Source organism: Salvelinus alpinus, chromosome 23 (genome assembly GCF_045679555.1).
Source record: "Salvelinus alpinus chromosome 23, SLU_Salpinus.1, whole genome shotgun sequence".
Taxonomy (NCBI): Eukaryota; Metazoa; Chordata; class Actinopteri; order Salmoniformes; family Salmonidae; genus Salvelinus; species Salvelinus alpinus.
The window spans coordinates 14,086,156-14,113,102 of NC_092108.1; the positions used below are offsets into that span (position 1 = coordinate 14,086,156).

At 44.1% G+C, this 26,947-nt stretch overlaps 1 protein-coding gene across 7 annotated transcripts in view; it reads right to left on the bottom strand.

Annotated features, from left to right (window-relative positions):
• Positions 1-3,103: 3,103 nt before the first annotated feature.
• Positions 3,104-26,947, bottom strand: part of LOC139550306 (myomegalin-like) — a 121,410-nt gene continuing 97,566 nt past the window's right edge. For 4 of the 7 annotated variants that reach the window (XM_071361121.1, XM_071361122.1, XM_071361117.1 and 1 more), the window contains 18 exons: positions 25,909-26,126; positions 25,509-25,626; positions 25,259-25,376; positions 25,027-25,081; positions 17,536-17,786; positions 17,161-17,424; positions 15,785-16,036; positions 15,328-15,576; positions 10,860-11,049; positions 9,988-10,109; positions 9,443-9,736; positions 8,993-9,097; positions 8,557-8,759; positions 8,207-8,353; positions 7,852-7,990; positions 7,483-7,529; positions 7,212-7,266; positions 3,104-6,645 (listed from right to left, as the gene is read on the bottom strand). In XM_071361121.1, coding sequence (XP_071217222.1) covers positions 6,521-6,645; positions 7,212-7,266; positions 7,483-7,529; positions 7,852-7,990; positions 8,207-8,353; positions 8,557-8,759; positions 8,993-9,097; positions 9,443-9,736; positions 9,988-10,109; positions 10,860-11,049; positions 15,328-15,576; positions 15,785-16,036; positions 17,161-17,424; positions 17,536-17,786; positions 25,027-25,081; positions 25,259-25,376; positions 25,509-25,626; positions 25,909-26,126 — 2,952 coding nt within the window. In that variant the 3' untranslated portion in view covers positions 3,104-6,520. The remainder of the gene's footprint in view (positions 6,646-7,211; positions 7,267-7,482; positions 7,530-7,851; positions 7,991-8,206; positions 8,354-8,556; positions 8,760-8,992; positions 9,098-9,442; positions 9,737-9,987; positions 10,110-10,859; positions 11,050-15,327; positions 15,577-15,784; positions 16,037-17,160; positions 17,425-17,535; positions 17,787-25,026; positions 25,082-25,258; positions 25,377-25,508; positions 25,627-25,908; positions 26,127-26,947) is intronic. The other 3 variants (XM_071361120.1, XM_071361118.1, XM_071361119.1) reach the window with 3 other exon arrangements.

Sequence of the window (26,947 nt, forward strand, 5' to 3'; positions counted from 1 at the left end):
TGGTCCATTTATGACAAGATGTGCTCGTTATAAAGCACATTTATAATCTAACGGTTACCGTCTCTCTGGTTCAAATGGCTCTCAAAGAGCAGCCAATTAAATGATATCTCCATCATGATGTCATAAATGATCTCATATACTGGGCTGATGATGACTTCCTATAGTCACACCACTCCTACAGTATGTCATTCGCATGGGTAAGGCAAACAAGGACGTGAAGAGTTCAAAGTTCAAACTTTGGCAAGTATTGGTGATCCCATGTTCCACAAACAAATGTTTAGATTTTTCCTTTTAAAACCTCTTTCATGCATCAACACTGCATAAAAACGTCACTTTGTTTCAGTCAGTAGTATTCCTAAGTTAGTAGAAGATAGTTATTAGTATAATATTGCACCAACGGTCTTTTTCACTTATCAAGAGTGGTTAAATACTTTAGTTCCAGTGTCAGGCAAAAACCCCAAAAGCTGGTGCGCCATGATCATTCAATAAACAACGTAATTATTGCACATGCTCGTCTGAGGACTCCTAAAGAGGAGCTTGAATACGCGTGTTCGGCCTCGGTCCATTTCAGCCCCTAGCCCCTTCTTTCAGCCTTTACCCTGTCAGCGTTAGATCAGCCAGGACTGGATAGATAAAAGCAACACAGCGGAAACTCAACTTAACTTATCGGAGGACTAGGTGAAGCCATCAACATATTGCTTTCACCTATCCAGTCTATTCAGATCTGTGTGGGTGCGTAGAAAGAACAGTTGGTTCCATTAAAAACATAAGGGTTTGAAGACAAGTCTGCTGATGGGACTTTCAAACACATATAATCAACATGACATTTTATTAAATTAGCTTTTGAAAGGTTATGTACACGGAAAGAGGGCAGTTGAATGTTTCTGGCTTGGATTTAGTGTCAAACGCTCCCATTCTTTCTCCATATTTTTGCTGTAATTGGACAGTGACTAGACTAAATGGAGGATTCTGCAGGGTCTTCCTTGTCATTACTGTAATTGGACAGTGACTAGACTAAATGGAGGATTCTGCAGGGTCTTCCTTGTTATTACTGTAATCGGACAGTGACTAGACTAAATGGAGGATTCTGCAGGGTCTTCCTTGTCATTACTGTAATTGGACAGTGACTAGACTAAATGGAGGATTCTGCAGGGTCTTCCTTGTTATTACTGTAATTGGACAGTGACTAGACTAAATGGAGGATTCTGCAGGGTCTTCCTTGTTATTACTGTAATTGGACAGTGACTAGACTAAATGGAGGATTCTGCAGGGTCTTCCTTGTTATTACTGTAATTGGACAGTGACTAGACTAAATGGAGGATTCTGCAGGGTCTTCCTTGTTATTACTGTAATTGGACAGTGACTAGACTAAATGGAGGATTCTGCAGGGTCTTCCTTGTTATTACTGTAATTGGACAGTGACTAGACTAAATGGAGGATTCTGCAGGATATTCCTTGTCATTACTGTAATTGGACAGTGACTAGACTAAATGGAAGATTCTGCAGGGTCTTCCTTGTTATTACTGTAATTGGACAGTGACTAGACTAAATGGAGGATTCTGCAGGGTCTTCCTTGTTATTACTGTAATTGGACAGTGACTAGACTAAATGGAGGATTCTGCAGGGTCTTCCTTGTTATTACTGTAATTGGACAGTGACTAGACTAAATGGAGGTTCCTGCAGGATCTTCCTTGTTTGATTCCAAAGGGACGATGACCACTAATGAAATCAGGATATACAATTGGATAGGCTGTGTACATTTAACTGAACTGAAGTATAACAAACTATGGGTATTAAATGGTATATCCCATTTAATCACTTTAAACTAAAGGCCTCATTACATATATGAGTTGTGAGTATAGGAGTTGTGAAATGTTGGCCTGTGTCTGTAGATCTCTGCTTAGTTCTGCTATTGCCTTCATGAAAGGATGCTGCAAGCACTTTAGCTACACGTGTGTCTCCAACAAATGCTTTGAGCAGGACTGTTGACATAAACCTTTAACTATGCAGATACACGGACACATCTTGTAGCTTTACATTGGACCTCAGCGTCCAGTCTGCATTTTAGAGAAATAGCTGTTCTGTGGGGTTTTCTTTCTTTCTTTTTTCGTTCTATTTTCTATTTATCCAATAGAAATCAATCTGTTACATTTTCTGTATTTATAGCAAAGAAACAAACACATAATGGTTTGTCTTGAATGTCGTGCATGATTTGAATGTCTAATACGAACAGTTTACTGTGGAATGTGTAGTGGATTTCACAACTGTGATTCTATCAAGATTAAATATTTGTGGCAAATTGCCAATATTGATTTCATAAGAATGTTAAAAAGTGTAATTTACTTTCATCAATAATGTTAAATTATGTTAAACTACTCAGATTTGACCATAAATGTATTTAATATTTATAATTTTGAGAGAGTATTGTACCTATTGCTTGTGATACTTCACAACAATAATCAATGTGAGCTGATATCTGTAGGTGATATATTCCAAAGAGAAGATAATATATAATTACATATTTTATTTGAAGAAACTGAGAAAAAGCAATATCTCGCTCTGTTTGAGAATATAGGGTATTCTGGTGCTTTATTAGGCAAAAAACAAAACTTGAATTTTAAAACTGTTAGCTAACATGTTTGTTTTTGAAAATACTTTGCAGCATCACTGTGTAAGCCAGGTACTATAGAAGCTTGTTTCACTTGTTTGCAAATAAAAAGGGAAGACAACTGACCCTGAATATCAGTTGTGCCTAAGTAGGTTCTTTACCTGAGTGACTGAGTGACTGGCTAGATTACATTTGGCCTAGGCTTTAGAAAACATGGCTGGGGTCAATTTGAATTGAAGTAAACAGAAATTCCAATTCAATAATATATATATTTTTTAATTCTCATAAAATGACAAGCTATTTATTTACGTCAAATCACATCCTGAATTGAGTGTCTTCAATTTGAATTGACCCCAACCCTGGTAGAAAATATAGAATAGGACAAGCATGAAGCTAATCAGTAAATGTGGAGATTTGTGTGTATTCCTCTTGCTCGGTGTTCAAACGCAAATGTTTGGCTACCAACACACATTACATCAAAAGATGTGACAAACCTTTTTTTTAATAAATACGTTTTTATTTTTTGGAACCCAAAAGCCCTCATTGTGATAACACTGTGGCAACACAACACACACACACACACACACACAGTGACCATCTTCAGAGACAGAGCTCATAGACGAGCTCTGTGTCGGCATCCTAGTTAGCTTCATCAGCGCACACTTTATCACACACAGAGCCTGACAAACCAAGCTGCTCTTCGATTTCAATCACATACCATTAAATATAAGTTTCAGGACCAACTATTAGACACAGCTAAATACTTCTGTTTGATTCCGTTCTACACAGCACATTAAAAAGGCATTGTTCACACTCCCTGGCCATGTTCAGTTCTACTCTGATCCAATCTGACATAATCCTGTACATCTATGGTTGGTTGGTTATTTCTACTTTGGTATAAAATATTAATTTTCCCTAATCTTTCTCTGAATCTTCTCATCAAATCCTTGTTTTTCCAAGAGAACCACACAGCATGGGGTGTTATATTAGAATGTTTGTTATATTAGAATCCCCTCTAGGGATTTTCCATTGAGTGGAGCGCAAACAAGACATTGTTGGCAGATCTACTGTGATATATACCTAGGATAGACACCAAGCGCTATTAACTCCAAGGGCTCTATTCAATCCACATGGCGGAAGTTCAGCTTTACAGCGTGTTTGACATTTTTAATGTTCCCCGCTTTAGCGCAGGCTGCATTTACGATAAACTCTGCATATGTCGGCTCAACAGGAAATGACCTTTACATTTCTGTTGCAGAATCTGTAACGCTTCAGCTTTCCAGATCGAATAGAGTTCCAAGTAAGTGTTGGGAGCAAATTGCAGTGGCCAAGCTACTTTTAAAGGCAAGCATCCGAAGGTTAATTATAGGTGGGTGTGTAAGTAATAATACTTGTTTCCCTTATAGCCTAAGAAAAGGCATATCTTTGTGATTTCATAACAGATATGTGGCTATCTTATTACAATCTGGCATAATCTAAAAAACGAAACAAATAAACCATACAAAGCAGGAAAATAAACACTTAAGGAAGCAAAAATATTGTTAGTATAATGATGTGTAACATCAAAATAAAGTAGATAATAGTGTAGAGCTATTGCACAGCTACCCAGATATTCAACGTTTGCATACAGAGCAAATGTCTGACATGATTATCCACACACCAAAAGGTCAGCCAACAGAATACAGTGAAAAAGCAAGTAATTTACAGCGTGAAAATTGCCAAATGTACAGCAAGAACACACAACACAATCAAAAGCAGCATAGGAAGAAACACCTTAGGGTGTGACATCACCAATGGTGAAATCTAGAACATTGGTCCCACCAGTAGCCTGCCAAAGTTTGGAACACCTAAAAGGACACGGAACATTTAGCCAACAACACCATGGGAATGCAATGAAGGTCTTAACCGAGACAAAAAGTCCAATGGAAATGTAACAATCACAATAGTATTCTCTGTTTTAGTGGTACATCTCTCACATGAGCACAATTTAAGTTTTTGGAATTGACAAAGCAATAGACGCTTAGTGTGAAAGATTCACTTTTAGAAATGTTTGGTCCATTTATGACAAGATGTGCTCGTTATAAAGCACATTTATAATCTAACGGTTACCGTCTCTCTGGTTCAAATGGCTCTCAAAGAGCAGCCAATTAAATGATATCTCCATCATGATGTCATAAATGATCTCATATACTGAGCTGATGATGACTTCCTATAGTCACACCACTCCTACAGTATGTCATTCGCATGGGTAAGGCAAACAAGGACGTGAAGAGTTCAAAGTTCAAACTTTGGCAAGTATTGGTGATCCCATGTTCCACAAACAAATGTTTAGATTTTTCCTTTTAAAACCTCTTTCATGCATCAACACTGCATAAAAACGTCACTTTGTTTCAGTCAGTAGTATTCCTAAGTTAGTAGAAGATAGTTATTAGTATAATATTGCACCAACGGTCTTTTTCACTTATCAAGAGTGGTTAAATACTTTAGTTCCAGTGTCAGGCAAAAACCCCAAAAGCTGGTGCGCCATGATCATTCAATAAACAACGTAATTATTGCACATGCTCGTCTGAGGACTCCTAAAGAGGAGCTTGAATACGCGTGTTCGGCCTCGGTCCATTTCAGCCCCTAGCCCCTTCTTTCAGCCTTTACCCTGTCAGCGTTAGATCAGCCAGGACTGGATAGATAAAAGCAACACAGCGGAAACTCAACTTAACTTATCGGAGGACTAGGTGAAGCCATCAACATATTGCTTTCACCTATCCAGTCTATTCAGATCTGTGAATACCGATGGAGTAGGAGCGAGGGGAAGTGACTAGTGATTGAAATGGAACTGGGCCTTTGTTCTGCTATCCAGAACCCTTGGCTAATGGCAGACAGACCATCCACAGGCTTCATCCTCCACAGATAAAAATAGCAAACAATTACCTAGAAGTGTTACACCTATACAATCCTCCACTGTGATTCCAGCAGATCTAGCTAGATTGTGGATGTTATTCAACTTTTTTGCATTGTACTTGCAAAGAAAGTCCTCATTGATGAAATGTCACAAGGAGAAAGTTTGCATTTCTGTGGCAGTGAAAGTTGAATATTTGTTTTGAAAGAAATGGATTGTTCATGTATGTCTGTGAACGTATGTGTGAGACGCGGGTACTGTCACAGAAATAGAATGAATAGAATGGGCATCCCCGTTGCCAGGGTTAGAGGTTCCAAGCCTATTATATTTATATGTGTACCGTACTGTATGTGTTTATACGTTTGTATACTATACATTATCTTTCTCAAGCCATGAGTTCACATGCATTGACACTTATCCCGTCCAAAAGCTGCCAGGCAGAAGAGCACAATCTACTATGCTCCGTGTAGAAGCTTCCCTTAGCTACAGATCTAGGATCAGCCTGCCTTCCCCAAATCCCATAACCTTTACCATTGGGGAAAAGGCAAATCTGACCTTAGCTCAATGTCTAGGGGCAGCTTCATCCTACTCCTTCTACAGCAGTCAAGGGCGCACATTACTGTAACCATCAGAGACACGTTTCAAACCACCTTCTTCACGCTCACAACAAGGTAATCATCAGACTGGACCAACCATTTCTGGAGCTCAAAGACTCCAACAGAAGAACAAGGGTGGAGGTGGGGGAAAGAGAACAGTCAAAAGGAGGGTGGAGGAATGACACTAAAGGAGTAAGAGTTCAGGTAAGGCCTAAGGTGTAGGAGGCAGGAGCATTGGGCACAAATTGCCGGCAGGAGAGAAGTGGAGGAGAGATAGGAGAGAAAGAAGCATGGAGTGATCTGAGGAGGGACGTTGGATGCTAGAGATGAGGCAACGAGGAGGAGGAGGGGTTGTTCTGGCGGTGAGGTCAGAATTCAGAGGTTGTGGTGTTAGGCTGGCTGGTTCCTTTAACAGGTCATCACCTAAAACAGGCACTGGCTGCTGCGCTTCCTGGTTCCTGGACGCTGATTTGATGTTGCCGGGGCATCGCCAGGCTTCAAGAAACTCCAATCAGTAGGCCGTTCATTGCCAAGACTTCGGTCTTCAGCTAAAGGGAGAAGAGGGGAAAAAAGACTAGATTATTCACTGCTACACTCCTCACACAGATGGAGAGAAGATGCCACAGCCAAAAAGTTGATGAACATTTTTTAAAACATCACACCGCAATGAAGAGTAGAGTATGCAAGGTTGAGGTTTATCTGCAATGATTCTGAAGATTTGTTGAGGTTAATGGAATATTCATGTTTCAAATTTGTTTTTCCTCGTTAGTATGAAACTACAACAATAGCTATTATGCTTGCAGATGAAGAGAAGCTGAAAATTGCTATCTAAAATGTGTTATGTAAAAGCCTCCCCTCAGTAAGTAGCTGACCTGTAAGTTTAAATTCCAGTAAGTCTTAAAAGCTTCAGTCTGCCCTGGCTTTCAGCCAATCACGCGGCCCCCCCCCCCCCCCCCCCCCGCTTCAGGTTTTCCATGATTTATATTAATTGGTTTCTATGACTTATATCTATACACTTTTGAGAGTCCTTGATGACTATTATTATGTTGTTTGATTGGATGGTAAAGCAGTGATGTCACACAGCATGACAGCCACAGCGTGCCAAACCCTTTACCAGCATAAGGAGAGGAAGAGGAGGAGCTTAGGGAAGAAATCCTCCGCTCGTTCTTCTGGAGGTACTCAGGGGAAAAGAGGAGGAGGACGAGAGGAAGGAGAGGAAGGAGGGAAGAGACACGGAGGATGAAGGAACAGGTGGAACAGACAGGGTGGGTGCAAAACAGTGACAGTAGAGAGAGACTACAGTACTGACACGGACAATGAACAATACACATTAACACCATTTGATGTGTATACAAGATATGCCAAGGAAAATGATCATCTCTTACCTCCAAGTTAGTCCTTGCTTTTTTCAGCACATCGCGAGTCCTTGATACTGCAATATACAAGGCAACAAAAAGAATCTAACTAGGACCCTTTGCTGTAACACCAATGTTACACCACACACACACACACACACACACACACACACACACACACACACACACACACACACACACACACACACACACACACACACACACACACACACACACACACACACACACACACACACACACACACACACACACACACACACACACACACACACACACACACACACACACACACACACACACACACACACACACACACACACACACACACACACACACACACACACACACACACACACACACACACACACACACACTCACGCTGGTTGACGATGAAGTGCTCCATGCTCTCCTTGGTGCGGCTGGTGCTCCTCAGTCTCTGGACGGTTCCCTGGAGGACCTCCTCCTGCTCCGAGATACGCCCTCTCAGAGACAGAATCTCCTCCTGCATACATTGCTCCTGCAGGGGTCACAGCAATCAATCAATAGACTGATCAATCAACTCAATACTTCAAAACATCAATAAACCAAACACCAGCTCACATGTCTGACTAGCTTAGAACCTGCATCATCAACAGCCTCAAAGCCACCACACGATTGACACATGATGTCACAAACCATCAATTACAACAAATCAACAAAATAATATATTGGTAGTAAATCATGTATTCGGTACCTTCTTAAGGTTGTGGGTGGAGCGGTCGGTGCTGGGCAGGGCAGCCCTCCAGAACATCTTCAGCAGGGACACAGCCTCCTCCAGGATCTGTCTCAGGGTCTTGGTGTTAGACAACAGAGTCCTCACACAGCCATAGTCCAGGAGGACCTAGACAGAGACAGGCTCATAATATTCCCTGAAAGTAGCTGTAGCGGCAGACTGTTCACATCGAGAAGGTGGCCAGCGTATACACAAGATTTGGCTATGAGTTTCAGGATTAGGTCATGACTTACTCAGATGTTGGCACAAATAGATAATAGAACTAGTTTCCCTGTGCCCCACACCCCCCCACCCCATCACTACCCCCTTACCTGGTCCTGGCTGTCTACCAGCATTGATTGGCTGAGGCAGGCCTGAAGAGCTGTTTCCATTCTCTGGACCAGACTCCTGCCCTCCAGGACCTGCTGCTGCAGGGCGCTGTAATCGTCCACGTGCCCGATGGCGTGGCGTCCGTTCCGGTTAGAGAACGAGCCGTCCGGGGCGTCCCCCTGCAGCTCTGAGTGGGGGTCCAGATCTAACGGATGTCATCATTTTATGAAGAGATAATTGGGGATGTTATTAGTTAGTTATTTGTATTTTATAAGAGTGATTAACTTCCTTAATAACATCCTTCCTGGACTATTTGTGTAGTCTTGTATAAACTCCTTCAGATGTGTGAATCAGATATGTATAACTCTAATTTCTCCATTTGTCACACATCATACAACGATGGAACAGGAAGCAGTGCAGTTAGAGCTAGAGTCACACCGTTGGCAGTGAGCGGGGTCTCCACCAGATCTGTGTAGGGGACGTGGTATGGAGATCCACAGTTAAACAACCCAATGTCTCTGACCGGGGGAGACGGCGCCGGGTCTGCAGAACACACACAGAGACAGACAGGGATGCTTGGTCACCGCACACACACACACACAACCCTGAGCATTCAACTACATTTAATGAATGATAATGCTTCACATCAAACATTTCACTCATTAGTCTGTTGTTAATGGTTCATTAAACACATCAATCAGTTAGTTCAATGGGATTTACATGAGACAAACTTTCTGGACTCTTCTGTCCCATTCATTGTGTTGAAGAGTGGGCCAATATCAAGCGTAGGCTGGCATTGAGTGTCGGTGCCTATCAAGCTGATATCAAAATGTATTTCCATACTGTAACCTCAAACCACATCATCACACCACACAACAACCTCCTTACCATGTAGTAGCTGCCGTCTGTAGAGGCTGTCCCTCTGGGGGCTGTCTGTAAGGGCACTGAGAGACGGGGTACGAGTGGGCTCCATCCCCCCAATGCTCCCCAGCCCTCCGTGGACGCCCCCACCCAGCTTCTGCTCCAGATGTTTGTGGAGCTCCAGCTGTTTCAGGACACTGTTCTCCTGGACACTGCTCTGGAGCTGGGCTCTGAGGCTCCTCACCTCCCCTAGCAGCTCCCCCAGCTCCCCGGGCAGGGGCAGGGCAGGGACCCTACCGTACTGGCCCTCACACAGAAACTCTGTCAATCCCAATAATAGTGTTAGTCAACATAACAGAGTGAATGTCATTGGCCCACAGCAAGTATCAATATAAATGACCTAAACGACTTCTGAGCGTAATTTTGAATTATATATGTGAAAGTCCCAGTTATATGCACGTATCTCAAGTTAGGATATACAGTATATACGTTTTAATTCTCCACTGGTAAACTCCTGAATTACAGTGCTCTCTATGCAACCAATAGCCTGTAGATAAAGTGGGAAGGCGGACCTGGGTTGCCCTTGGTGTTGGAACACACTCTGTGGTAGACCTGCAGCTCACTCTGCAGAGAATGGAGCAGCTCCCTGCTCTCACACAACTGCTGCTGCAGCAGGGACACCTCATGCTGCAGCCTGGAGAGTAGAGAGAGGTTCACGGGTTAATACACACACACCATCAGCCACATACACATATCGTCAGCCTCACCCGTCAGCCACGTACGCACATACTGTCAGCCACACACACGCACATACCGTCAGCTACACACACACATACCGCCAGCCACACACACACATACCGTCAGCCACACACACACATACCGTCAGCCACACACACACATACCTTCAGCCACACACACACATACCGTCAGCCACACACCCATATACCGTCAGCCACACATACCGTCAGCCACACACACACATACCGTCAGCCACACACACACATACCGTCAGCCACACACACACATACCGTCAGCCACACACCCATATACCGTCAGCCACACACATACATACCGTCAGCCACACACCCACATACTGTCAGCCACACATACCGTCAGCTACACACACACATACCGCCAGCCACACACACACATACCGTCAGCCACACACACACATACCGTCAGCCACACACCCACATACCGTCAGCCACATATACCGTCAGCCACACACACCCATACCGTCAGCCGCACACGTACATACCGTCAGCCGCACACGTACACGCACGTTCATACCGTCAACCGCACACACACACGCACGCACGCACGCACGCACGCACACACGCACACACACACACACACACACACACACACACACACACACACACACACACACACACACACACACACACACACACACACACACACACACACACACACACACACACACCTATTGTTCTCGTCATGGCTGTTCTGCCTCTCCTGTCTGAGTGTGTGTATCTGCTGTCCCTGCTCCTGGCTGTGTGTCTGCAGCCGGCGTAGCTCCTCCTTCCACTGTTCCGCCTCCAGCTCTGCCTGCTTCAGACGGGCACGCCCTGTCACCGCCACCTCACGCAGCTGCTCCGCCTCCTTACACGTGTCTGAGGGGGAACCACACATGACAGGAAGGCAGAGCAAGACACTACATCAGATCCTTTTTAACAACATCAAATGTTTTAGAATAGTCCATGTCTTACAGAGGGCTTGCAGTTGACTTAGACCGCCTCCCGGCGGCCATATTGGAAGACCATCGCTTTAATTCTTCTGACAACAGCAGCCGAGTGGCTACCCCAAACAGAAGATGATGGGTGGGGGTGTGTGTCTATTTGTCAATAACAGCTGGTGCACGATGTCTAATATTAAAGAAGTCTCGAGGTATTGCTCGCCTGAGGTAGAGTACCTTATGATAAGCTGTAGACCACACTATCTACCAAGAGAGTTCTCATCTATATTATTCGTAGCCGTCTATTTACCACCACAGACCGATGCTGGCACTAAGACCGCACTCAACCAGCTGTATAAGGCCATAAGCAAACAAGAAAATTCTCATCCAGAAGCGACGCTCCTAGTGGCCCGGGGACTTTAATGCAGGCATTACATGTCAACCAGAGGAAAAAAAACTATAGTCCACCTTTTCTCCACACACAGAGATGCATACTAAGCTCTCCCCCGCCCTCCATTTGGCAAATCTGACCATAGTTATATCCTCCTGATTCCTGCTTACAAGCAAAAACTAAAGCAGGAAGGACCAGTGACTCGCTCAATACGGAAGTGGTCAGATGACGAGGATGCTATGCTACAGGACTGTTTTGCTACCACATACTGGAATATGTTCCGGGATTCATCCAATGGCATTGAGGAGTATACCACCTCAGTCATTGGCTTCATCAATAACTGCATTGACGACGTTGTCCCCACAGTGACTGGCTGTACATATCCCAACCAGAAGCCATGGAGTACAGGCAACACCCGCATCAAGCTAAAGGCTAGAGCTGCCACTTTCAAGGAGCGGGACACTCATCCGGACACTTATAAGAAATCCCGCTATGCCCTCAGGTGAACCATCAAACAAGCAAAGCTTCAATACAGGATTAAGATTGAATTCTACTACACCGGCTCTGACGCTCGTCGGATGTGGCAGGGCTTGAAAACTATTACGGACTACAAAGGGAAACCCAGATGCGAGCTGCCCAGTGACGCGAGCCTACCAGACGAGCTAAATGCCTTTTATGCGAGCTTCGAGGCAAGCAACACTGAAGAATTCACCAAAGCACCAGCTGTTCTGGATGACTGTAATAACACTCCCAGTAGCCGATGTGAGGAAGACCTTTAAATAGGTCAACATTCACAAAGCCACGGAGCCAGACATATTACCAGGATGTGTACTCAAAGCATGCGCGGACCAACTGGCAAGTGTATTCACTGACATTTTCAACCGCTCCCTGACCGAGTCTGTAATACCCCTACATGTTTCAAGCAGACCACCATAGTCCCTGTGCCCAAGGGAGCGAAGGTAACCTGCCTAAATTATTACTGCTCCATAGCGCTCACATCGGTAGCAATGAAGTGCTTTGAAAGGCTGGTCATGGCTCACATCAACAGCATCCTCCCGGATACCCTAAACCCACTCCAATTCGCCTACCGCCCCAACTGATCCACAGATGATGGAATCTAAATCACACTCCACACTGCCCTTTCCCACCTGGACAAAAGGGACACCTATGTGAGAATGCTGTTCATTGACTACAGCTCAGTGTTCAACAGCATAGTGACCACGAAGCTCATCACTAAGCTAAGGACTCTGGGACTAAACACCTCCCTCTGCAACTGGATCCTGGACTTCCTGACGGGCTGCTCCCAGGTGGTAAGGGTAGGCAACAACACATCTGCCACACTGATCCTTAACACTGTGGCCCCTCAGGGGTGTGTACTTAGTCCCCTCATGTACTCCCTGTTCACCCACGACTGCATGGCCAAACACGACTCCAACACCATCATTAAGTTGGCTGACAACACAACAGTGGCACACCGACAACGATGAGACAGCATATAGGGAGGTCAGAGAACTAGCAGTGTGGTGCCAGGACAACAACCTCTCTCTCAATGTGAGCAAGACAAAGGAGCTGATCGTGGACTACAGGAAAAGGCGGGCTGAACAGGCCCCCATTAACATCGACGGGGCTGATGTACTGGGGCGCCAAGTCTAGGACCAAAAGGCTCCTTAACAGCTTCTACCCCCAAGCCATTAGACTGCTGAACAATTAATCAAATGGCCACCGGACTATTTTCATTGACACCCCCCTCTCCATTTGTTTTGTACACTGCTGCTACTCGCTGTTGATCTATGTATAGTCACTTCACCCCCACCTACATGTACAAATTACCTCAACTAACCTGTGCCCCCGCACACTGACTCGGTACCGGTACCCCCTGTATATAGCCTTGTTATTGTTATTTTGTGTTACTTTTTATTGTTTTTTACTTTAGTTTATATGGTAAATATTTTCTTCACTCTTCTTGAGCTGCACTGTTGGTTAAGGGCTTGTACGTCAGCATTTCACTGAGAGGTCTACACCTGTTGTATTCAGCATTTCACTGAGAGGTCTACACCTGTTGTATTCAGCATTTCACTGTAAGGTCTACACCTGTTGTATTCAGCATTTCACTGTAAGGTCTACACCTGTTGTATTCAGCATTTCACTGTAAGGTCTACACCTGTTGTATGTGACAAATAAAGTTTGATTTGATTTGAGATGCATGCAATCCATCATCGCATTTGCAGACTAATGTAAGCCTGCTATTCCTAATGTGATGAGTAGATTGGATAGTGATAATTTAGGCTATTAATAATCGCGTAGTGGCATAGGATTATAGGATATATCAAAGATGTTTCTTTCCTTTGCACAGGAAAAATGTGGCCTTTTTTCCCTGAAAAAATAGTGACAATCAAATAAAACTAATTGGAACGCTTATGACTGAACAAACGCTTATGACTGAACAAACGCTTATGACTTAACAAACGCTTATGACTTAACAAACGCTTATGACTGAACAAAAAGGTCATGTTCATTTGAGAATACAACAGAGAAACTAAGACAAATTAGAGACAGATTCCCCTCTTTATTGCAGGATTGTGATCTGTGATTAATCAACATAGTTCATTTTGAATAATAGTTAACAATTATATCAAGTTTATCACTTAACTATTTCAACACTATTTCACATAATTTCAAAGTGTACAAGTAAACTAACTGATATGTAAAGGTTAGACATTTTAGTAATAAGTAGGCTATTACTACTAAAGCATAATTTCAGTCGAACAAAACCTCCTTCCACTGATCACTGATCTGCCGGAGGAGCAGACTTACGTTCCTGCCCAGCAATAGCACACCTGATAATTAACTAATTAGGTTTGATACATTGAATCAGGTGTGCTAGTGCTGGGCTGGAACAGAAGCATGCACACCCAGCAGGGTTGGCCTGCTCCAGCTGTAATAGGTTTGTACATTGTGTGTGACTTTTAAACTGTATTTCTGTTCACAACATAGGTACACATATAATCCATGGTATACAAGGATGTACCCTTTTTCTCTTGGGACATTTATTGGGACCTTTTCATCTGTAGACAGTGTTTCATGGCACTCTGAGGACAGAAAACATCACAAAGAAACAGGTTGCATTATACTAAAATTAGACAGCCCTGAATATTGTGTTGCTATCTCTCTCTGTCCTCAGTTTTTCTCACTAGGGACTGGAACTGGAGAATATGTTCATAATGTCCTCCCACAAAGGTACCTGGGCTATCTAGAGTAGCCTACTCTCCCTTCTCTGACAGCTGGAACTGCTAGCTAATCCTTTCTCCCTCTTCCATCGTTGTTAGCTAGCTACCTACCTACTGTGGCTACAAATGGATTTAGTTACAATAATAAATACATGAAGATAGCTTGCTAACTATCTAATATGAAGTTAGCAAGCTGGTGATATTTAATTCCCTTAGCTAGCTATACAGTATGTAAAGTAAGCTAACTATGGTAGCAAACATTACGTTAGCAGCTCATTTGAGTTAGCCTGCACACTAGCTAATAATTGATAATTTTCAAAATATATTTACTTACTTGAATAGGTTCTCCCACGCCCTCGTTTTCTGGGTGCTTAGAGAAAATAAATAATGGGCAATCTTCCCGAAGTTTCCGGTGGTAGCAGAATGCAGCCAGCCATGTGGTCGATTGGAGGCATCCCACATACTGACTGTGGTCTTCCAACATGGCGCAAGGTGGGGTTGCTAGGTGATTTGTGACGCAACTGCAAGCCCTCTATAGACAAAATATGAATAATTTGGTTCAATGTTGACAGCAGGGTGGACTGGTGAGGTACAGTACCTGAGCTGGCCTGCAGGCGTGCCTGGAGAGCCAGGTTCTCCTCTTTCAGGACTCTGATCTCATTGGACAGCTGGCAGACAGAGTCCAGGCTCTGGATGTAGATGTTGGTCGGCGCTGCGCCGTCACGGCCGGTGGTGGAAAGGCGTTCCTCCAGCTGCTGTCTGAGCCTCTCATTGGTCCTGATGGACTCCTCCAGGTGCTGACGCAGACACTGCACCTCCCTCAGGTGCTCCTTGATCACGTCCACACCTCGGGGAACACGGGACAGAACATTGTTCAAGTTTATGTTAGCACCGCTGTGTATTTGCAGGTTATATATGAAATGACATGCTGTAAAATAGTTGAAAAATGATTGATGTTGGTATTGAGTCCAGATAGTGCAAACCATGCTAGTGATGAAAAAAGGTGGAGGGACTTACGAGAGCCCTTTATTGTAATAGAAGGCTCTGGGTCTTACCAGTAAAGCTGTTTCCTGAATAGTATCCTGATGACCCAACCCTGATTGGCTGAACCATGTTCTCCATATCCCACAATGCACCATTCTCCACCAGATCTGCGTCTGCCTTCAGGGCGGGGCCTGCGGGTCGGCCGCCTAGCTGGTGTGGGTAAAAGGCATGGTGGGTAATCTGTCTGTAAGGGGAATGGTCAGGCTGGTGATGGGAGGTTGGTGGGGCGGTCGACCGGGCCTTGGCGTGAGGAACCACAAAGCCTGTAACAGAACAGAGAAGTAGTTTGTATTAAGGAGCCACACGCAGGTGATGTAAAAGAGAAAGCATTCTTGTTAGAGGGTATTACAGCATATCTGGACCAGAAGCAGGTGCTGTATCATTAAACTATCTTGACCAAAAGCAGGTGCTGTATCATTAAACTATATTGACCAAATGCAGGTGTTGTATCATTAAACTATCTGGACCAAATGCAGGTGCTGTATCATTAAACTATCTGGACCAGAAGCAGGTGTTGTATCGTCAAACTATCTGGACCAAATGCAGGTGCTGTATCATCGAACACAAGTTGAGTAATCATTCCTGGTTGGAGTCTCTAGTCGAGGATTTCTCAACCCCAACATTGTCTCTAGTCTAGGATTTCTCAACCCCAACATTGTCTCTAGTCGAGGATTTCTCAACCCCAACATTGTCTCTAGTCTAGGATCTCTCAACCCCAACATTGTCTCTAGTCTAGGATCTCTCAACCCCAACATTGTCTCTAGTCTAGGATCTCTCAACCTCAACATTGTCTCTAGTCTAGGATCTCTCAACCCCAACATTGTCTCTAGTCTAGGATCTCTCATCCCCAACATTGTCTCTAGTCTAGGATCTCTCAACCCCAACATTGTCTCTAGTCTAGGATCTCTCAACCCCAACATTGTCTCTAGTCTAGGATCTCTCAACCCCAACATTGTCTCTAGTCTAGGATCTCTCAACCCCAACATTGATACTAGTCTAGGATCTCTCAACCCCAACATTGTCTCTAGTCTAGGATCTCTCATCCCAACATTGTCTCTAGTCTAGGATCTCTCATCCCAACATTGTCTCTAGTCTAGGATCTCTCATCCCAACATTGTCTCTAGTCTAGGACCTCTCAACACCAACATTGTCACATCCACACCAAGTCATTACAATATATACTGTCCCATCCTGATCCACTGCAGGCATGCTATATTAGCCCTAACTTCATCCACTCCGCTATCTAGCCAATGTTGTCCCTGTCAGTGTCAAAACAATACACAGATCACCGATTCTATTCCATTCTGTTACTCCTCCAATCCACCAAGGTTGTCCCTCATAAACTAAGAACACCACACCCTTGCATGCTGACCCTAACTCTGCTCACTCTCATTCATAGTCATCTGTCTGTGCAGGGTATCCAGCTGCTGTTGCACCGCTTCCATAGGGAAGGTCCTGGTCGCGGGGTCAAAGGTCATACGTTGACCCCAGAGGTCATGTCTAGGGTAAAGCCTGGGGAGGGACTGGGAGGTGGGTAGGGAGCAGGACACAGGACCAGTCTGACTGGCTGACTCCACGGGAGTGGAGTATAGCATGTTGGGACAGCTGCTGGAGGACTTAAGAGAGGATGGAGGGAGGGAGGGGTGGACGTCTGAAAAAAGAGTGGAGAAAAGGGTGAGAGGAGGTTGGAAAAAGGATGGAGGGAGAGACAGGTGTAAGGTATGTGTTTATGAATAGCACATGTTTTAAACGGCTACTATACCTGTGCTTCCTGAGCCATGTCCCGCCCCCTGTCCCTTCACTTCTTGAGCGTATTCGCTGCCAGCATCCACATCTGAGCACAGCTCCAGGTCCTCATTGGTCCGGCACTCGTCTGACACAAAGGAGGTTCTGTCTGATTGGTCGGTGGTCTCTGAGAGGGCATGGCTGCTGGAGGGGGTGTCAGGACGCTGCTGGAGTTTGGTGTGGAGCGACTCGATTATCTTATCCTTCTGCTGGAGCTCCTTACTTAGCCTAGAGAGAGAAAGAGAGATTGTCTCATCCTTTGGTACAGATCTTTACTCATTTTCTACAAGATGTACACTACTGTTCAAAAGGTTGGGTTGACTTAGAAATGTCCTTGTTTTTGAAAGCACATTTTTTGTCCATTAAAATAACTTCAAATTGGATCAGAAATACAGTGTAGACATTGTTAATGTTGTAAATGACTATTGTAGCTGGAAACGGCTGATTTTTAATGGAATATCTACACAGGTGTACAGAGGCCCATTATCAGCAACCACCACTCCTGTGTTCCAAAGGCACGTTGTGTTAACTAATCCAAGTTTATCATTTTAAAAGGCTAATTGATCATTAGAAAACCCTTTTTCAATTATGTTAGCACAGCTGAAAACTGTTGTCCTGATTAAAGAAGCAGTAAAACTGGCCTTCTTTAGACTAGTTGAGTATCTGGAGCATCAGCATTTGTAGGTTCGATTACAGGCTCAAAATGGCTAGAAACAAAGACTTTCTTCTGAAACTCGTCAAAGTAATCGAACCCACAAATGTTGATGCAGCAGATACTCAACTAGTCTAAAGAAGGCCAGTTGTATTGCTTCTTTAATCAGGATTAACTTGGATTAGCTAACACAACGTGCCATTGGAACACAGGCGTGATGGTTGCTGATAATGGGCGGCAGATAGCCTAGTGGTTAAAGTGTTGGACTAGTAACCGGAAGGTTGCAAGATTGAATCGCCGAGCTGACAAGGTCAAAATCTGTCGTTCTGCCCCCTGAACAAGGCAGTTAACCCACTGTTCCTAGGCCGTCATTGAAAATAATAATTTGTTCTTAACTGAGTTGCCTAGTTAAATAAAGGTAAAATAAAATAAATAAATAAATAAATGGGCCTCTGTACGCCTATGTAGATATTCCATAAAAAAGCAGCCATTTCCAGCTACAATAGTCATTTACAACATTAACAATGTCTACACTGTAATTCTGATCAATTTGATGTTATTTTAATGGGCAAAAAAATAGCTTTTCTTTCAAAAACAAGGACATTTCTAAGTGACCCCAAACTTTTGAACGGTAGTGTACACTTATAGACAGACACAATCACACACACAGGCATAGGCCACCAGAAAGGCTGCAAACAAGTGAAAGTCACTAAGATCCACCACAGAGCTCAAATACCGCAATCAAGTTGTATGACCATGATCTAAGATCCACCACAGAGCTCAAATACCACAATCAAGTTGTATGACCATGATCTAAGATCCACCACAGAGCTCAAATACCGCAATCAAGTTGTATGACCATTATCTAAGATCCACCACAGAGCTCAAATACCGCAATCAAGTTGTATGACCATTATCTAAGATCCACCACAGAGCTCAAATACCGCAATCAAGTTGTATGACCATGATCTAAGATCCACCACAGAGCTCAAATACCGCAATCAAGTTGTATGACCATGATCTAAGATCCACCACAGAGCTCAAATACCGCAATCAAGTTGTATGACCATTATCTAAGATCCACCACAGAGCTCAAATACCGCAATCAAGTTGTATGACCATGATCTAAGATCCACCACAGAGCTCAAATACCGCAATCAAGTTGTATGGCCATTATCTAAGATCCACCACAGAGCTCAAATACCGCAATCAAGTTGTATGACCATTATCTAAGATCCACCACAGAGCTCAAATACCGCAATCAAGTTGTATGACCATGATCTAAGATCCACCACAGAGCTCAAATACCGCAATTAAGTTGTATGACCATTATCTAAGATCCACCACAGAGCTCAAATACCGCAATCAAGTTGTATGACCATTATCTAAGATCCACCACAGAGCTCAAATACCGCAATCAAGTTGTATGACCATGATCTAAGATCCACCACAGAGCTCAAATACCGCAATCAAGTTGTATGACCATTATCTAAGATCCAGCACAGAGCTCAAATACCGCAATCAAGTTGTATGACCATTATCTAAGATCCACCACAGAGCTCAAATACCGCAATCAAGTTGTATGACCATTATCTAAGATCCACCACAGAGCTCAAATACCGCAATGAAGTTGTATGACCATTATCTAAGATCCACCACAGAGCTCAAATACCGTAATCAAGTTGTATGACCATTATCTAAGATCCACCACAGAGCTCAAATACCGCAATGAAGTTGTATGATCATTATCTAAGATCCACCACAGAGCTCAAATACCGCAATGAAGTTGTATGACCATTATCTAAGATCCACCACAGAGCTCAAATACCGTAATCAAGTTGTATGACCATTATCTAAGATCCACCACAGAGCTCAAATACCGCAATCAAGTTGTATGACCATTATCTAAGATCCACCACAGAGCTCAAATACCGCAATCAAGTTGTATGACCATTATCTAAGATCCACCACAGAGCTCAAATACCGCAATCAAGTTGTATGACCATTATCTAAGATCCACCACAGAGCTCAAATACCGCAATCAAGTTGTATGACCATTATCTAAGATCCACCACAGAGCTCAAATACCGCAATCAAGTTGTATGACCATTATCTAAGATCCACCACAGAGCTCAAATACCGCAATCAAGTTGTATGACCATTATCTAAGATCCACCACAGAGCTCAAATACCGCAATCAAGTTGTATGACCATTATCTAAGATCCACCACAGAGCTCAAATACCGCAATCAAGTTGTATGACCATTATCTAAGATCCACCACAGAGCTCAAATACCACAATCAAGTTGTATGACCATGATCTTGCCTATTGCATCCCCCTTACATTGCCAGTTTCCTCTGTAAGAACTCCCGCTCTCTCTCCATCTGTTTCCATAGGAGGGCAGGTTCTCTCCCAGTGCGATCCCCACACACAGAGAAAGACCACAGAGAGTCCCTGTACAGGGGACTGCTCTTAGAAAGCATGGACTTCCATAGTGGAGCCATAGATCTGACAGTCAAATAGTCCAATTAGTCTTAAAAATAGTCTGATTAGTCCTAGAATGTCATATAAATAGTCCTGAAATAGTCATATTGGTCCTATAAATAGTCCTATAAATAGCCCAATTAGTTGTAAAAAAATTATATAAACAGTCCTATAAATAGTCCTATAAATATTCTGATTAGTCCTAGAAATATTCTGAATAGTCCTAGAATTATTCTGATTAGTCCTGGAATTATTCTGATTAGTCCTGGAAATATTCTGATTAGTCCTGGAAATATTCTGATTAGCCCTAGAAATATTCTGATTAGCCCTAGAAATATTCTGATTAGCCCTAGAAATATTCATAGAAATCCGCCTTTCCCAAGTCAGGTAAAATATAGCATAAGATCCAAGGGTGTTTTCCTTATTTGAGTCTTTTCCTTTCTTGTCTTCTCTTTACTCTCTCTGTGAGAGAATGGCTTACCGAGCCACATCCAGAATGGAGGGGAGGGAGAACCGAGGCAGGGTGTGTGTGTGTCTAACGCAGTCTCACTGAGCCTCTTAAGTAGGGCCTGCGTGACACCTGTGGTTCACCCAGGTCCACTTTACAGCCTGGGGATTAGATTAGCAGTCAATCTTCTTTGTGCTCCTTGACAGCTTCATCAGCTAACCTTGGGTGAGCTTTTAGACACACAGCCGGTGGGTGAATCCTTCTGGGTAAAGTCTACTGGGAGTCTTCTAATATCTGGCATCAACAATGTGACTTCTGGGATCAACAATGTGACTTCTGGGATCAACAATGTGACTTCTGGGATCAACAATGTGACTTCTGGGATCAACAATGGGACTTCTGGGATCAACAATGGGACTTCTGGGATCAACAATGGGACTTCTGGGATCAACAATGGGACTTCTGGCATCAACAATGTGACTTCTGGGATCAACAATGGGACTTCTGGGATCAACAATGTGACTTCTGGGCTCAACAATGTGACTTCTGGGATCAAACAGAATCTCTATGCATGTTGTAGGTGGATTAAAAATCTGTATCTATAGCACTAAATTAATTAATTTAAAACCCACAACCCATGGAAGTGAACCATGGGAAAACATGTTCCTATAACGTAATAAGATTATTAACGTGATAAATGTCTGTAAAATGCATATGTAACAAATTCGCTGTAAAAACTAAAATGTAAAACAAAGTTACTTTTGTCCTCTGAAGACAAACATAAAAAAAACAAGATTATTCAAGTGAGCATGTGACTTGTAATGACTGAGCATGTGTCTGGCAGAGGCTCTGACGAGACAGCCTACAGAGAGGAGGTGAAGGCACTCAGAGTGTGGTGTCAGGAAAACAACCTGTCACTCAACATCAACAAAACAAAGGAGATGATCGTGGACTTCAGGAAACAGCAGAGGGAGCACCTCCCTATCCATATCGAAGGGACAGCAATGGAGAAGGTGGAAAGTTTTAAGTTCCTCGCCATACACATCAACGACAAACTGAAATGGTCCACCCACACAGACAGTGTGGTGAAGAAGGCGCAACAGTGCCTCTTCAACCTCAGGAGGCTGAAGAAATTTGGCTTGTCCGCCAAAACCCTGACTAACTTTTACAGATGCACAATCGAGAGCATCCTGTCGGGCTGTATCACTGCCTGGTACGGCAACTGCTCCGCCCTCAACCGCAAAGCTCTCCAGAGGGTGGTGCGGTCTGCACAACGCATCACCGGGTGCAAACTACCTGCCCTCCATGACACATACAGCACCCGATGTCACAGGAAGGCCAAAAAAGATCATCAAGGACAACAACCACCCGAGCCAGTGCCTGTTCACACCGCTACCATCCAGAATGCAAGGTCTGTACAGGTGTATCAATGCTGGGACCGAGAGATTGAAAAACAGCTTCTATCTCAAGGCCATCAGACTGATAAACAGCAATCACTAACTCAGAGAGGCTGCTGCCTACACTGAGACTCAATCACTGGCCACTTTAACAAATGGATCACTAGTCACTTTAAACAATGCACTTTAAATAATGCCACTTTAAAATGTTTACATATCTTACATTACTCATATAATATGTATATAATGTATTTTATACCATCTACTGCACCTTGCCTATGCCGCTCGGCCATCGCTCATCCATATATTTATATGTGCATATTCTCATTCACCCCTTTTAGATTTGTGTGTATTAGGTCGTTTTTGGGGAATTGTTAGATTACTTGTTAGATATTACTGTCAGAACTAGAAGCACAAGCATTTCGCTACACTCGCATTAACATCTGCTAACCATGTGTATGTGGCAAATACAATTTGATTTTATTGGATTTTGACCTCTACCCTGGCAGAGACTCTGACTGTTGACCTCTACCCCTGGCAGAGGCTGTGACTGTTGACCTCTACCCCTGGCAGAGGCTCTGACTGTTGACCTCTACCCCTGGCAGAGACTCTGACTGTTGACCTCTATCCCTGGCAGAGGCTCTGACTGTTGACCTCTATCCCTGGCAGAGGCTCTGACTGTTGACCTCTACCCCTGGCAGAGACTCTGACTGTTGACCTCTATCCCTGGCAGAGGCTTTGACTGTTGACCTCTATCCCTGGCAGAGGCTCTGACTGTTGACCTCTATCCCTGGCAGAGGCTCTGACTGTTGACCTCTATCCCTGGCAGAGGCTCTGACTGTTGACCTCTATCCCTGGCAGAGACTCTGACTGTTGACCTCTATCCCTGGCAGAGACTCTGACTGTTGACCTCTATCCCTGGCAGAGGCTCTGACTGTTGACCTCTATCCCTGGCAGAGACTCTGACTGTTGACCTCTACCCCTGGCAGAGACTCTGACTGTTGACCTCTATCCCTGGCAGAGGCTCTGACTGTTGACCTCTATCCCTGGCAGAGACTCTGACTGTTGACCTCTATCCCTGGCAGAGACTCTGACTGTTGACCTCTACCCCTGGCAGAGACTCTGACTGTTGACCTCTACCCCTGGCAGAGGCTCTGACTGTTGACCTCTACCCCTGGCAGAGACTCTGACTGTTGACCTCTACCCCTGGCAGAGGCTCTGACTGTTGACCTCTACCCCTGGCAGAGGCTCTGACTGTTGACCTCTATCCCTGGCAGAGGCTGTGACTGTTGACCTCTACCCCTGGCAGAGGCTCTGACTGTTGACCTCTATCCCTGGCAGAGACTCTGACTGTTGACCTCTATCCCTGGCAGAGGCTCTGACTGTTGACCTCTATCCCTGGCAGAGGCACAACAGGAGAGAGTGCACTGTAGGTTACCTAACACACACACACACACACACACACACACACACACACACACACACACACACACACACACACACACACACACACACACACACACACACACACACACACACACACACACACACACACACACATAGCTGTTTCAACTAGCTAATCCATTGTGATTTCATTATAATGTCAATACTAGCTACAGTGGTTACCTAGCTTGGAGGAAGTATTTATTGTTGTGAGCATTGCATCTGTGCACTTAGCTAGCTACCATCCCATAGCCTACATCTGTGCACTTAGCTAGCTACCATCCCATAGCCTACATCTGTGCACTTAGCTAGCTACCATCCCATAGCCTACATCTGTGCACTTAGCTAGCTACCATCCCATAGCCTACATCTGTGCACTTAGCTAGCTACCATCCCATAGCCTACATCTGTGCACTTAGCTAGCTACCATCCCATAGCCTACATCTGTGCACTTAGCTAGCTACCATCCCATAGCCTACATTGCATATGAAGGCGCATCTGTGGATGTACAGAGAAAATGCTCTCTTTTTCATATTACTTTTGTTGGCTTCCCCATGTGGGGGGTCGTGCTCTGTGAGTGGCTCAAGTTCAAGTTGTTGGCCACTGACGAGCATTGCGGTTCTACAAGTAGAATCGGTAGGTTCGTCGCTATTGGGTCAGCACGCAGCAAGTACCACTTTTGTCCTAGCACACTTTTGTTCACAGGCCTCCCACTGTGATAAGTACCTATCAGTAGTCTATTGGCAGTGAGATTATTGGTGTGTTTCACCCTAACCTTAACCTTAACCCTAACCTTAACCCCAAACCTTAGACCTAACCATAACTCCTAACCCTAATTCTAACCATAACCCTAAACCTAACCCCTAAGCCTTAAAATAGCCTTTTTTCCCCTTGTGGGGAAAATGGCCCCACTTTTCCTTGTTATACTATCCTGGTCCCCTGGACTCCTGGTCCCCTGGACTTCTGATCCCCACAAGGATACTAAAACCACACAGGAAACACCTTTTTCAGATGGTTACATATCATTTGGACATAAAACCCACCGCAAAGCAAGCAGCTCATGGCCCATCTTATCATCATGGAGCTCAGCACGGTCACCTGAGGAGAGAGAAGGACGGGTAGTGGAGAGGAAAGGGAGGACAGAGAGTGAGATAGAAGGACAGAAGATCAGGGAATGTATGTGTGTGTGAGTCTGTCTGTCTGTCTTTGTGTGTGTGTGTGCATATGTGTGTGTCTGTCTGTGCATAGGTTGGTGTGTGTGTTCTCCACACTCACGTCCACTGATCTTGGTGCCCATTCGTTGTGCCAGGGCAGTGCTCTGTGCCAGCTGCTCTCTGAAGCTCTGCCCCATGTAGTAGTCAATGTCGTTGGCACGCAGCAGCTCCTCAAAGCCCTGGCCAATCAATTACATTTAGCTAATAGTTCAATAAAACATTTTAAATCGACAAAATACATTTGATTCAATCACTGTCAAAAAGTGGTGGATAATGTCCTAATCTTTGGAGAGATTGTCAGAGTGTCAGACCTTGGTGGTGTCTCCCAGGTGTTGTGTGAGTATGTGACAGACACCACGGCCCTCCCTCATCCTCTGACGCAGGTGGGACAGCTCCCTGGCCTGAGCCTGGATCAGGGTGTTGTACTTCCTGTCCATAGATGGAGGAAGGGGAGGGGTCAGGACATAAAAATACATTAAAAAAAAACATCTTCATCATCAGCATTATCGTTGTTATCGGACATCATCATAGTCATTACCACTGTTATCAGTCACCATGGTAGTCATTATCATTGTTATCAATCATAATCATAGTCATTATCATTGTTATCAGTCATCATCATAGTTTTTATCATTGTTATCAGTCATCACCATATTCATATTCATTATCATAATTATTTCCTTCCTTCATTTCCTCTCTCTCTCCACTCACCCGGGCCAGGTAGCACACTTCCCCTCCTCCACCACCCCTCCTTTCCCCTCCAGCTTGGAGCTCTTGAGTTGGGCCTCCAGTGAGGCCACTCGGGACACCAGCTCTCGCAGCTCTCGGCTGGGCTTGGGTTCCATGCGAGGCCCCAGGCTGTCGGACATCCAGCCCTCATCGTCTTCTACACCGCTGAGGGCCGGGGAGGCCTCGAACGCCCAGTTCACCTGATGGAAAGGAGAGAGACAGTACATAGTCAGGGAACATGTAATAGCAGCACATAATCCAACAAGCGCATAAGACACTAAAGTTATCAGTCAATGTATTGATCAATCAACTGATCAATCAATTATCAATCAATCAGACCTTGTATGTATACAGGGTTGGGGAGTAACGAATTACATGTAAGGGATTACAAAAAAAGGTAACTGTAATCCGTTACATTACAGGCAAAAATATTGTCATAATATTACAGATACTTTGAAAAATTAGATGATTACTTCAAGGATTACTTCTAAACTCATAAAGGATGTTTGCGAAAAAAAATCTTTGACACTTTTCTCAATGACATTCAAATCAGCATTGAAAAAAGCTGCAAGTGTAGATTTGTTCCACCTGAGCGAGTCAGACCACAAGTCAGAGATCACTATGATGACACACCAGATGGGTTTGATGGATCGTGGGAAAAGCGCAGGAATAGGTTTTTGTAGGCTACAGTCCAAGCTGTGTTTTCCAGTGGTGCGACTGCTGTCGGCATCCAAAGATCCAAGTTGAATAAACGCTTGGAGGTAAGGATGACAGCAGTGGTGTAGTCTACGGCTACACGGATATCACTTTATTGATATCTACATAGCACATTGATGTGAATCACACTGCTGCTCTCTCATTTAGCTATTTGCACCTTAAGGATTGTGGTTGTTGTGGATGGCTGTTCACAAATCTAATTGTGTATTTGAACCCAATAATGGTTGAATTCAAGAAGTTTAAGCTGCCTATTAATCAATTTGAAAGTGGGGCTTTTATTGCTCAATCTAATTCATGCTGGTAA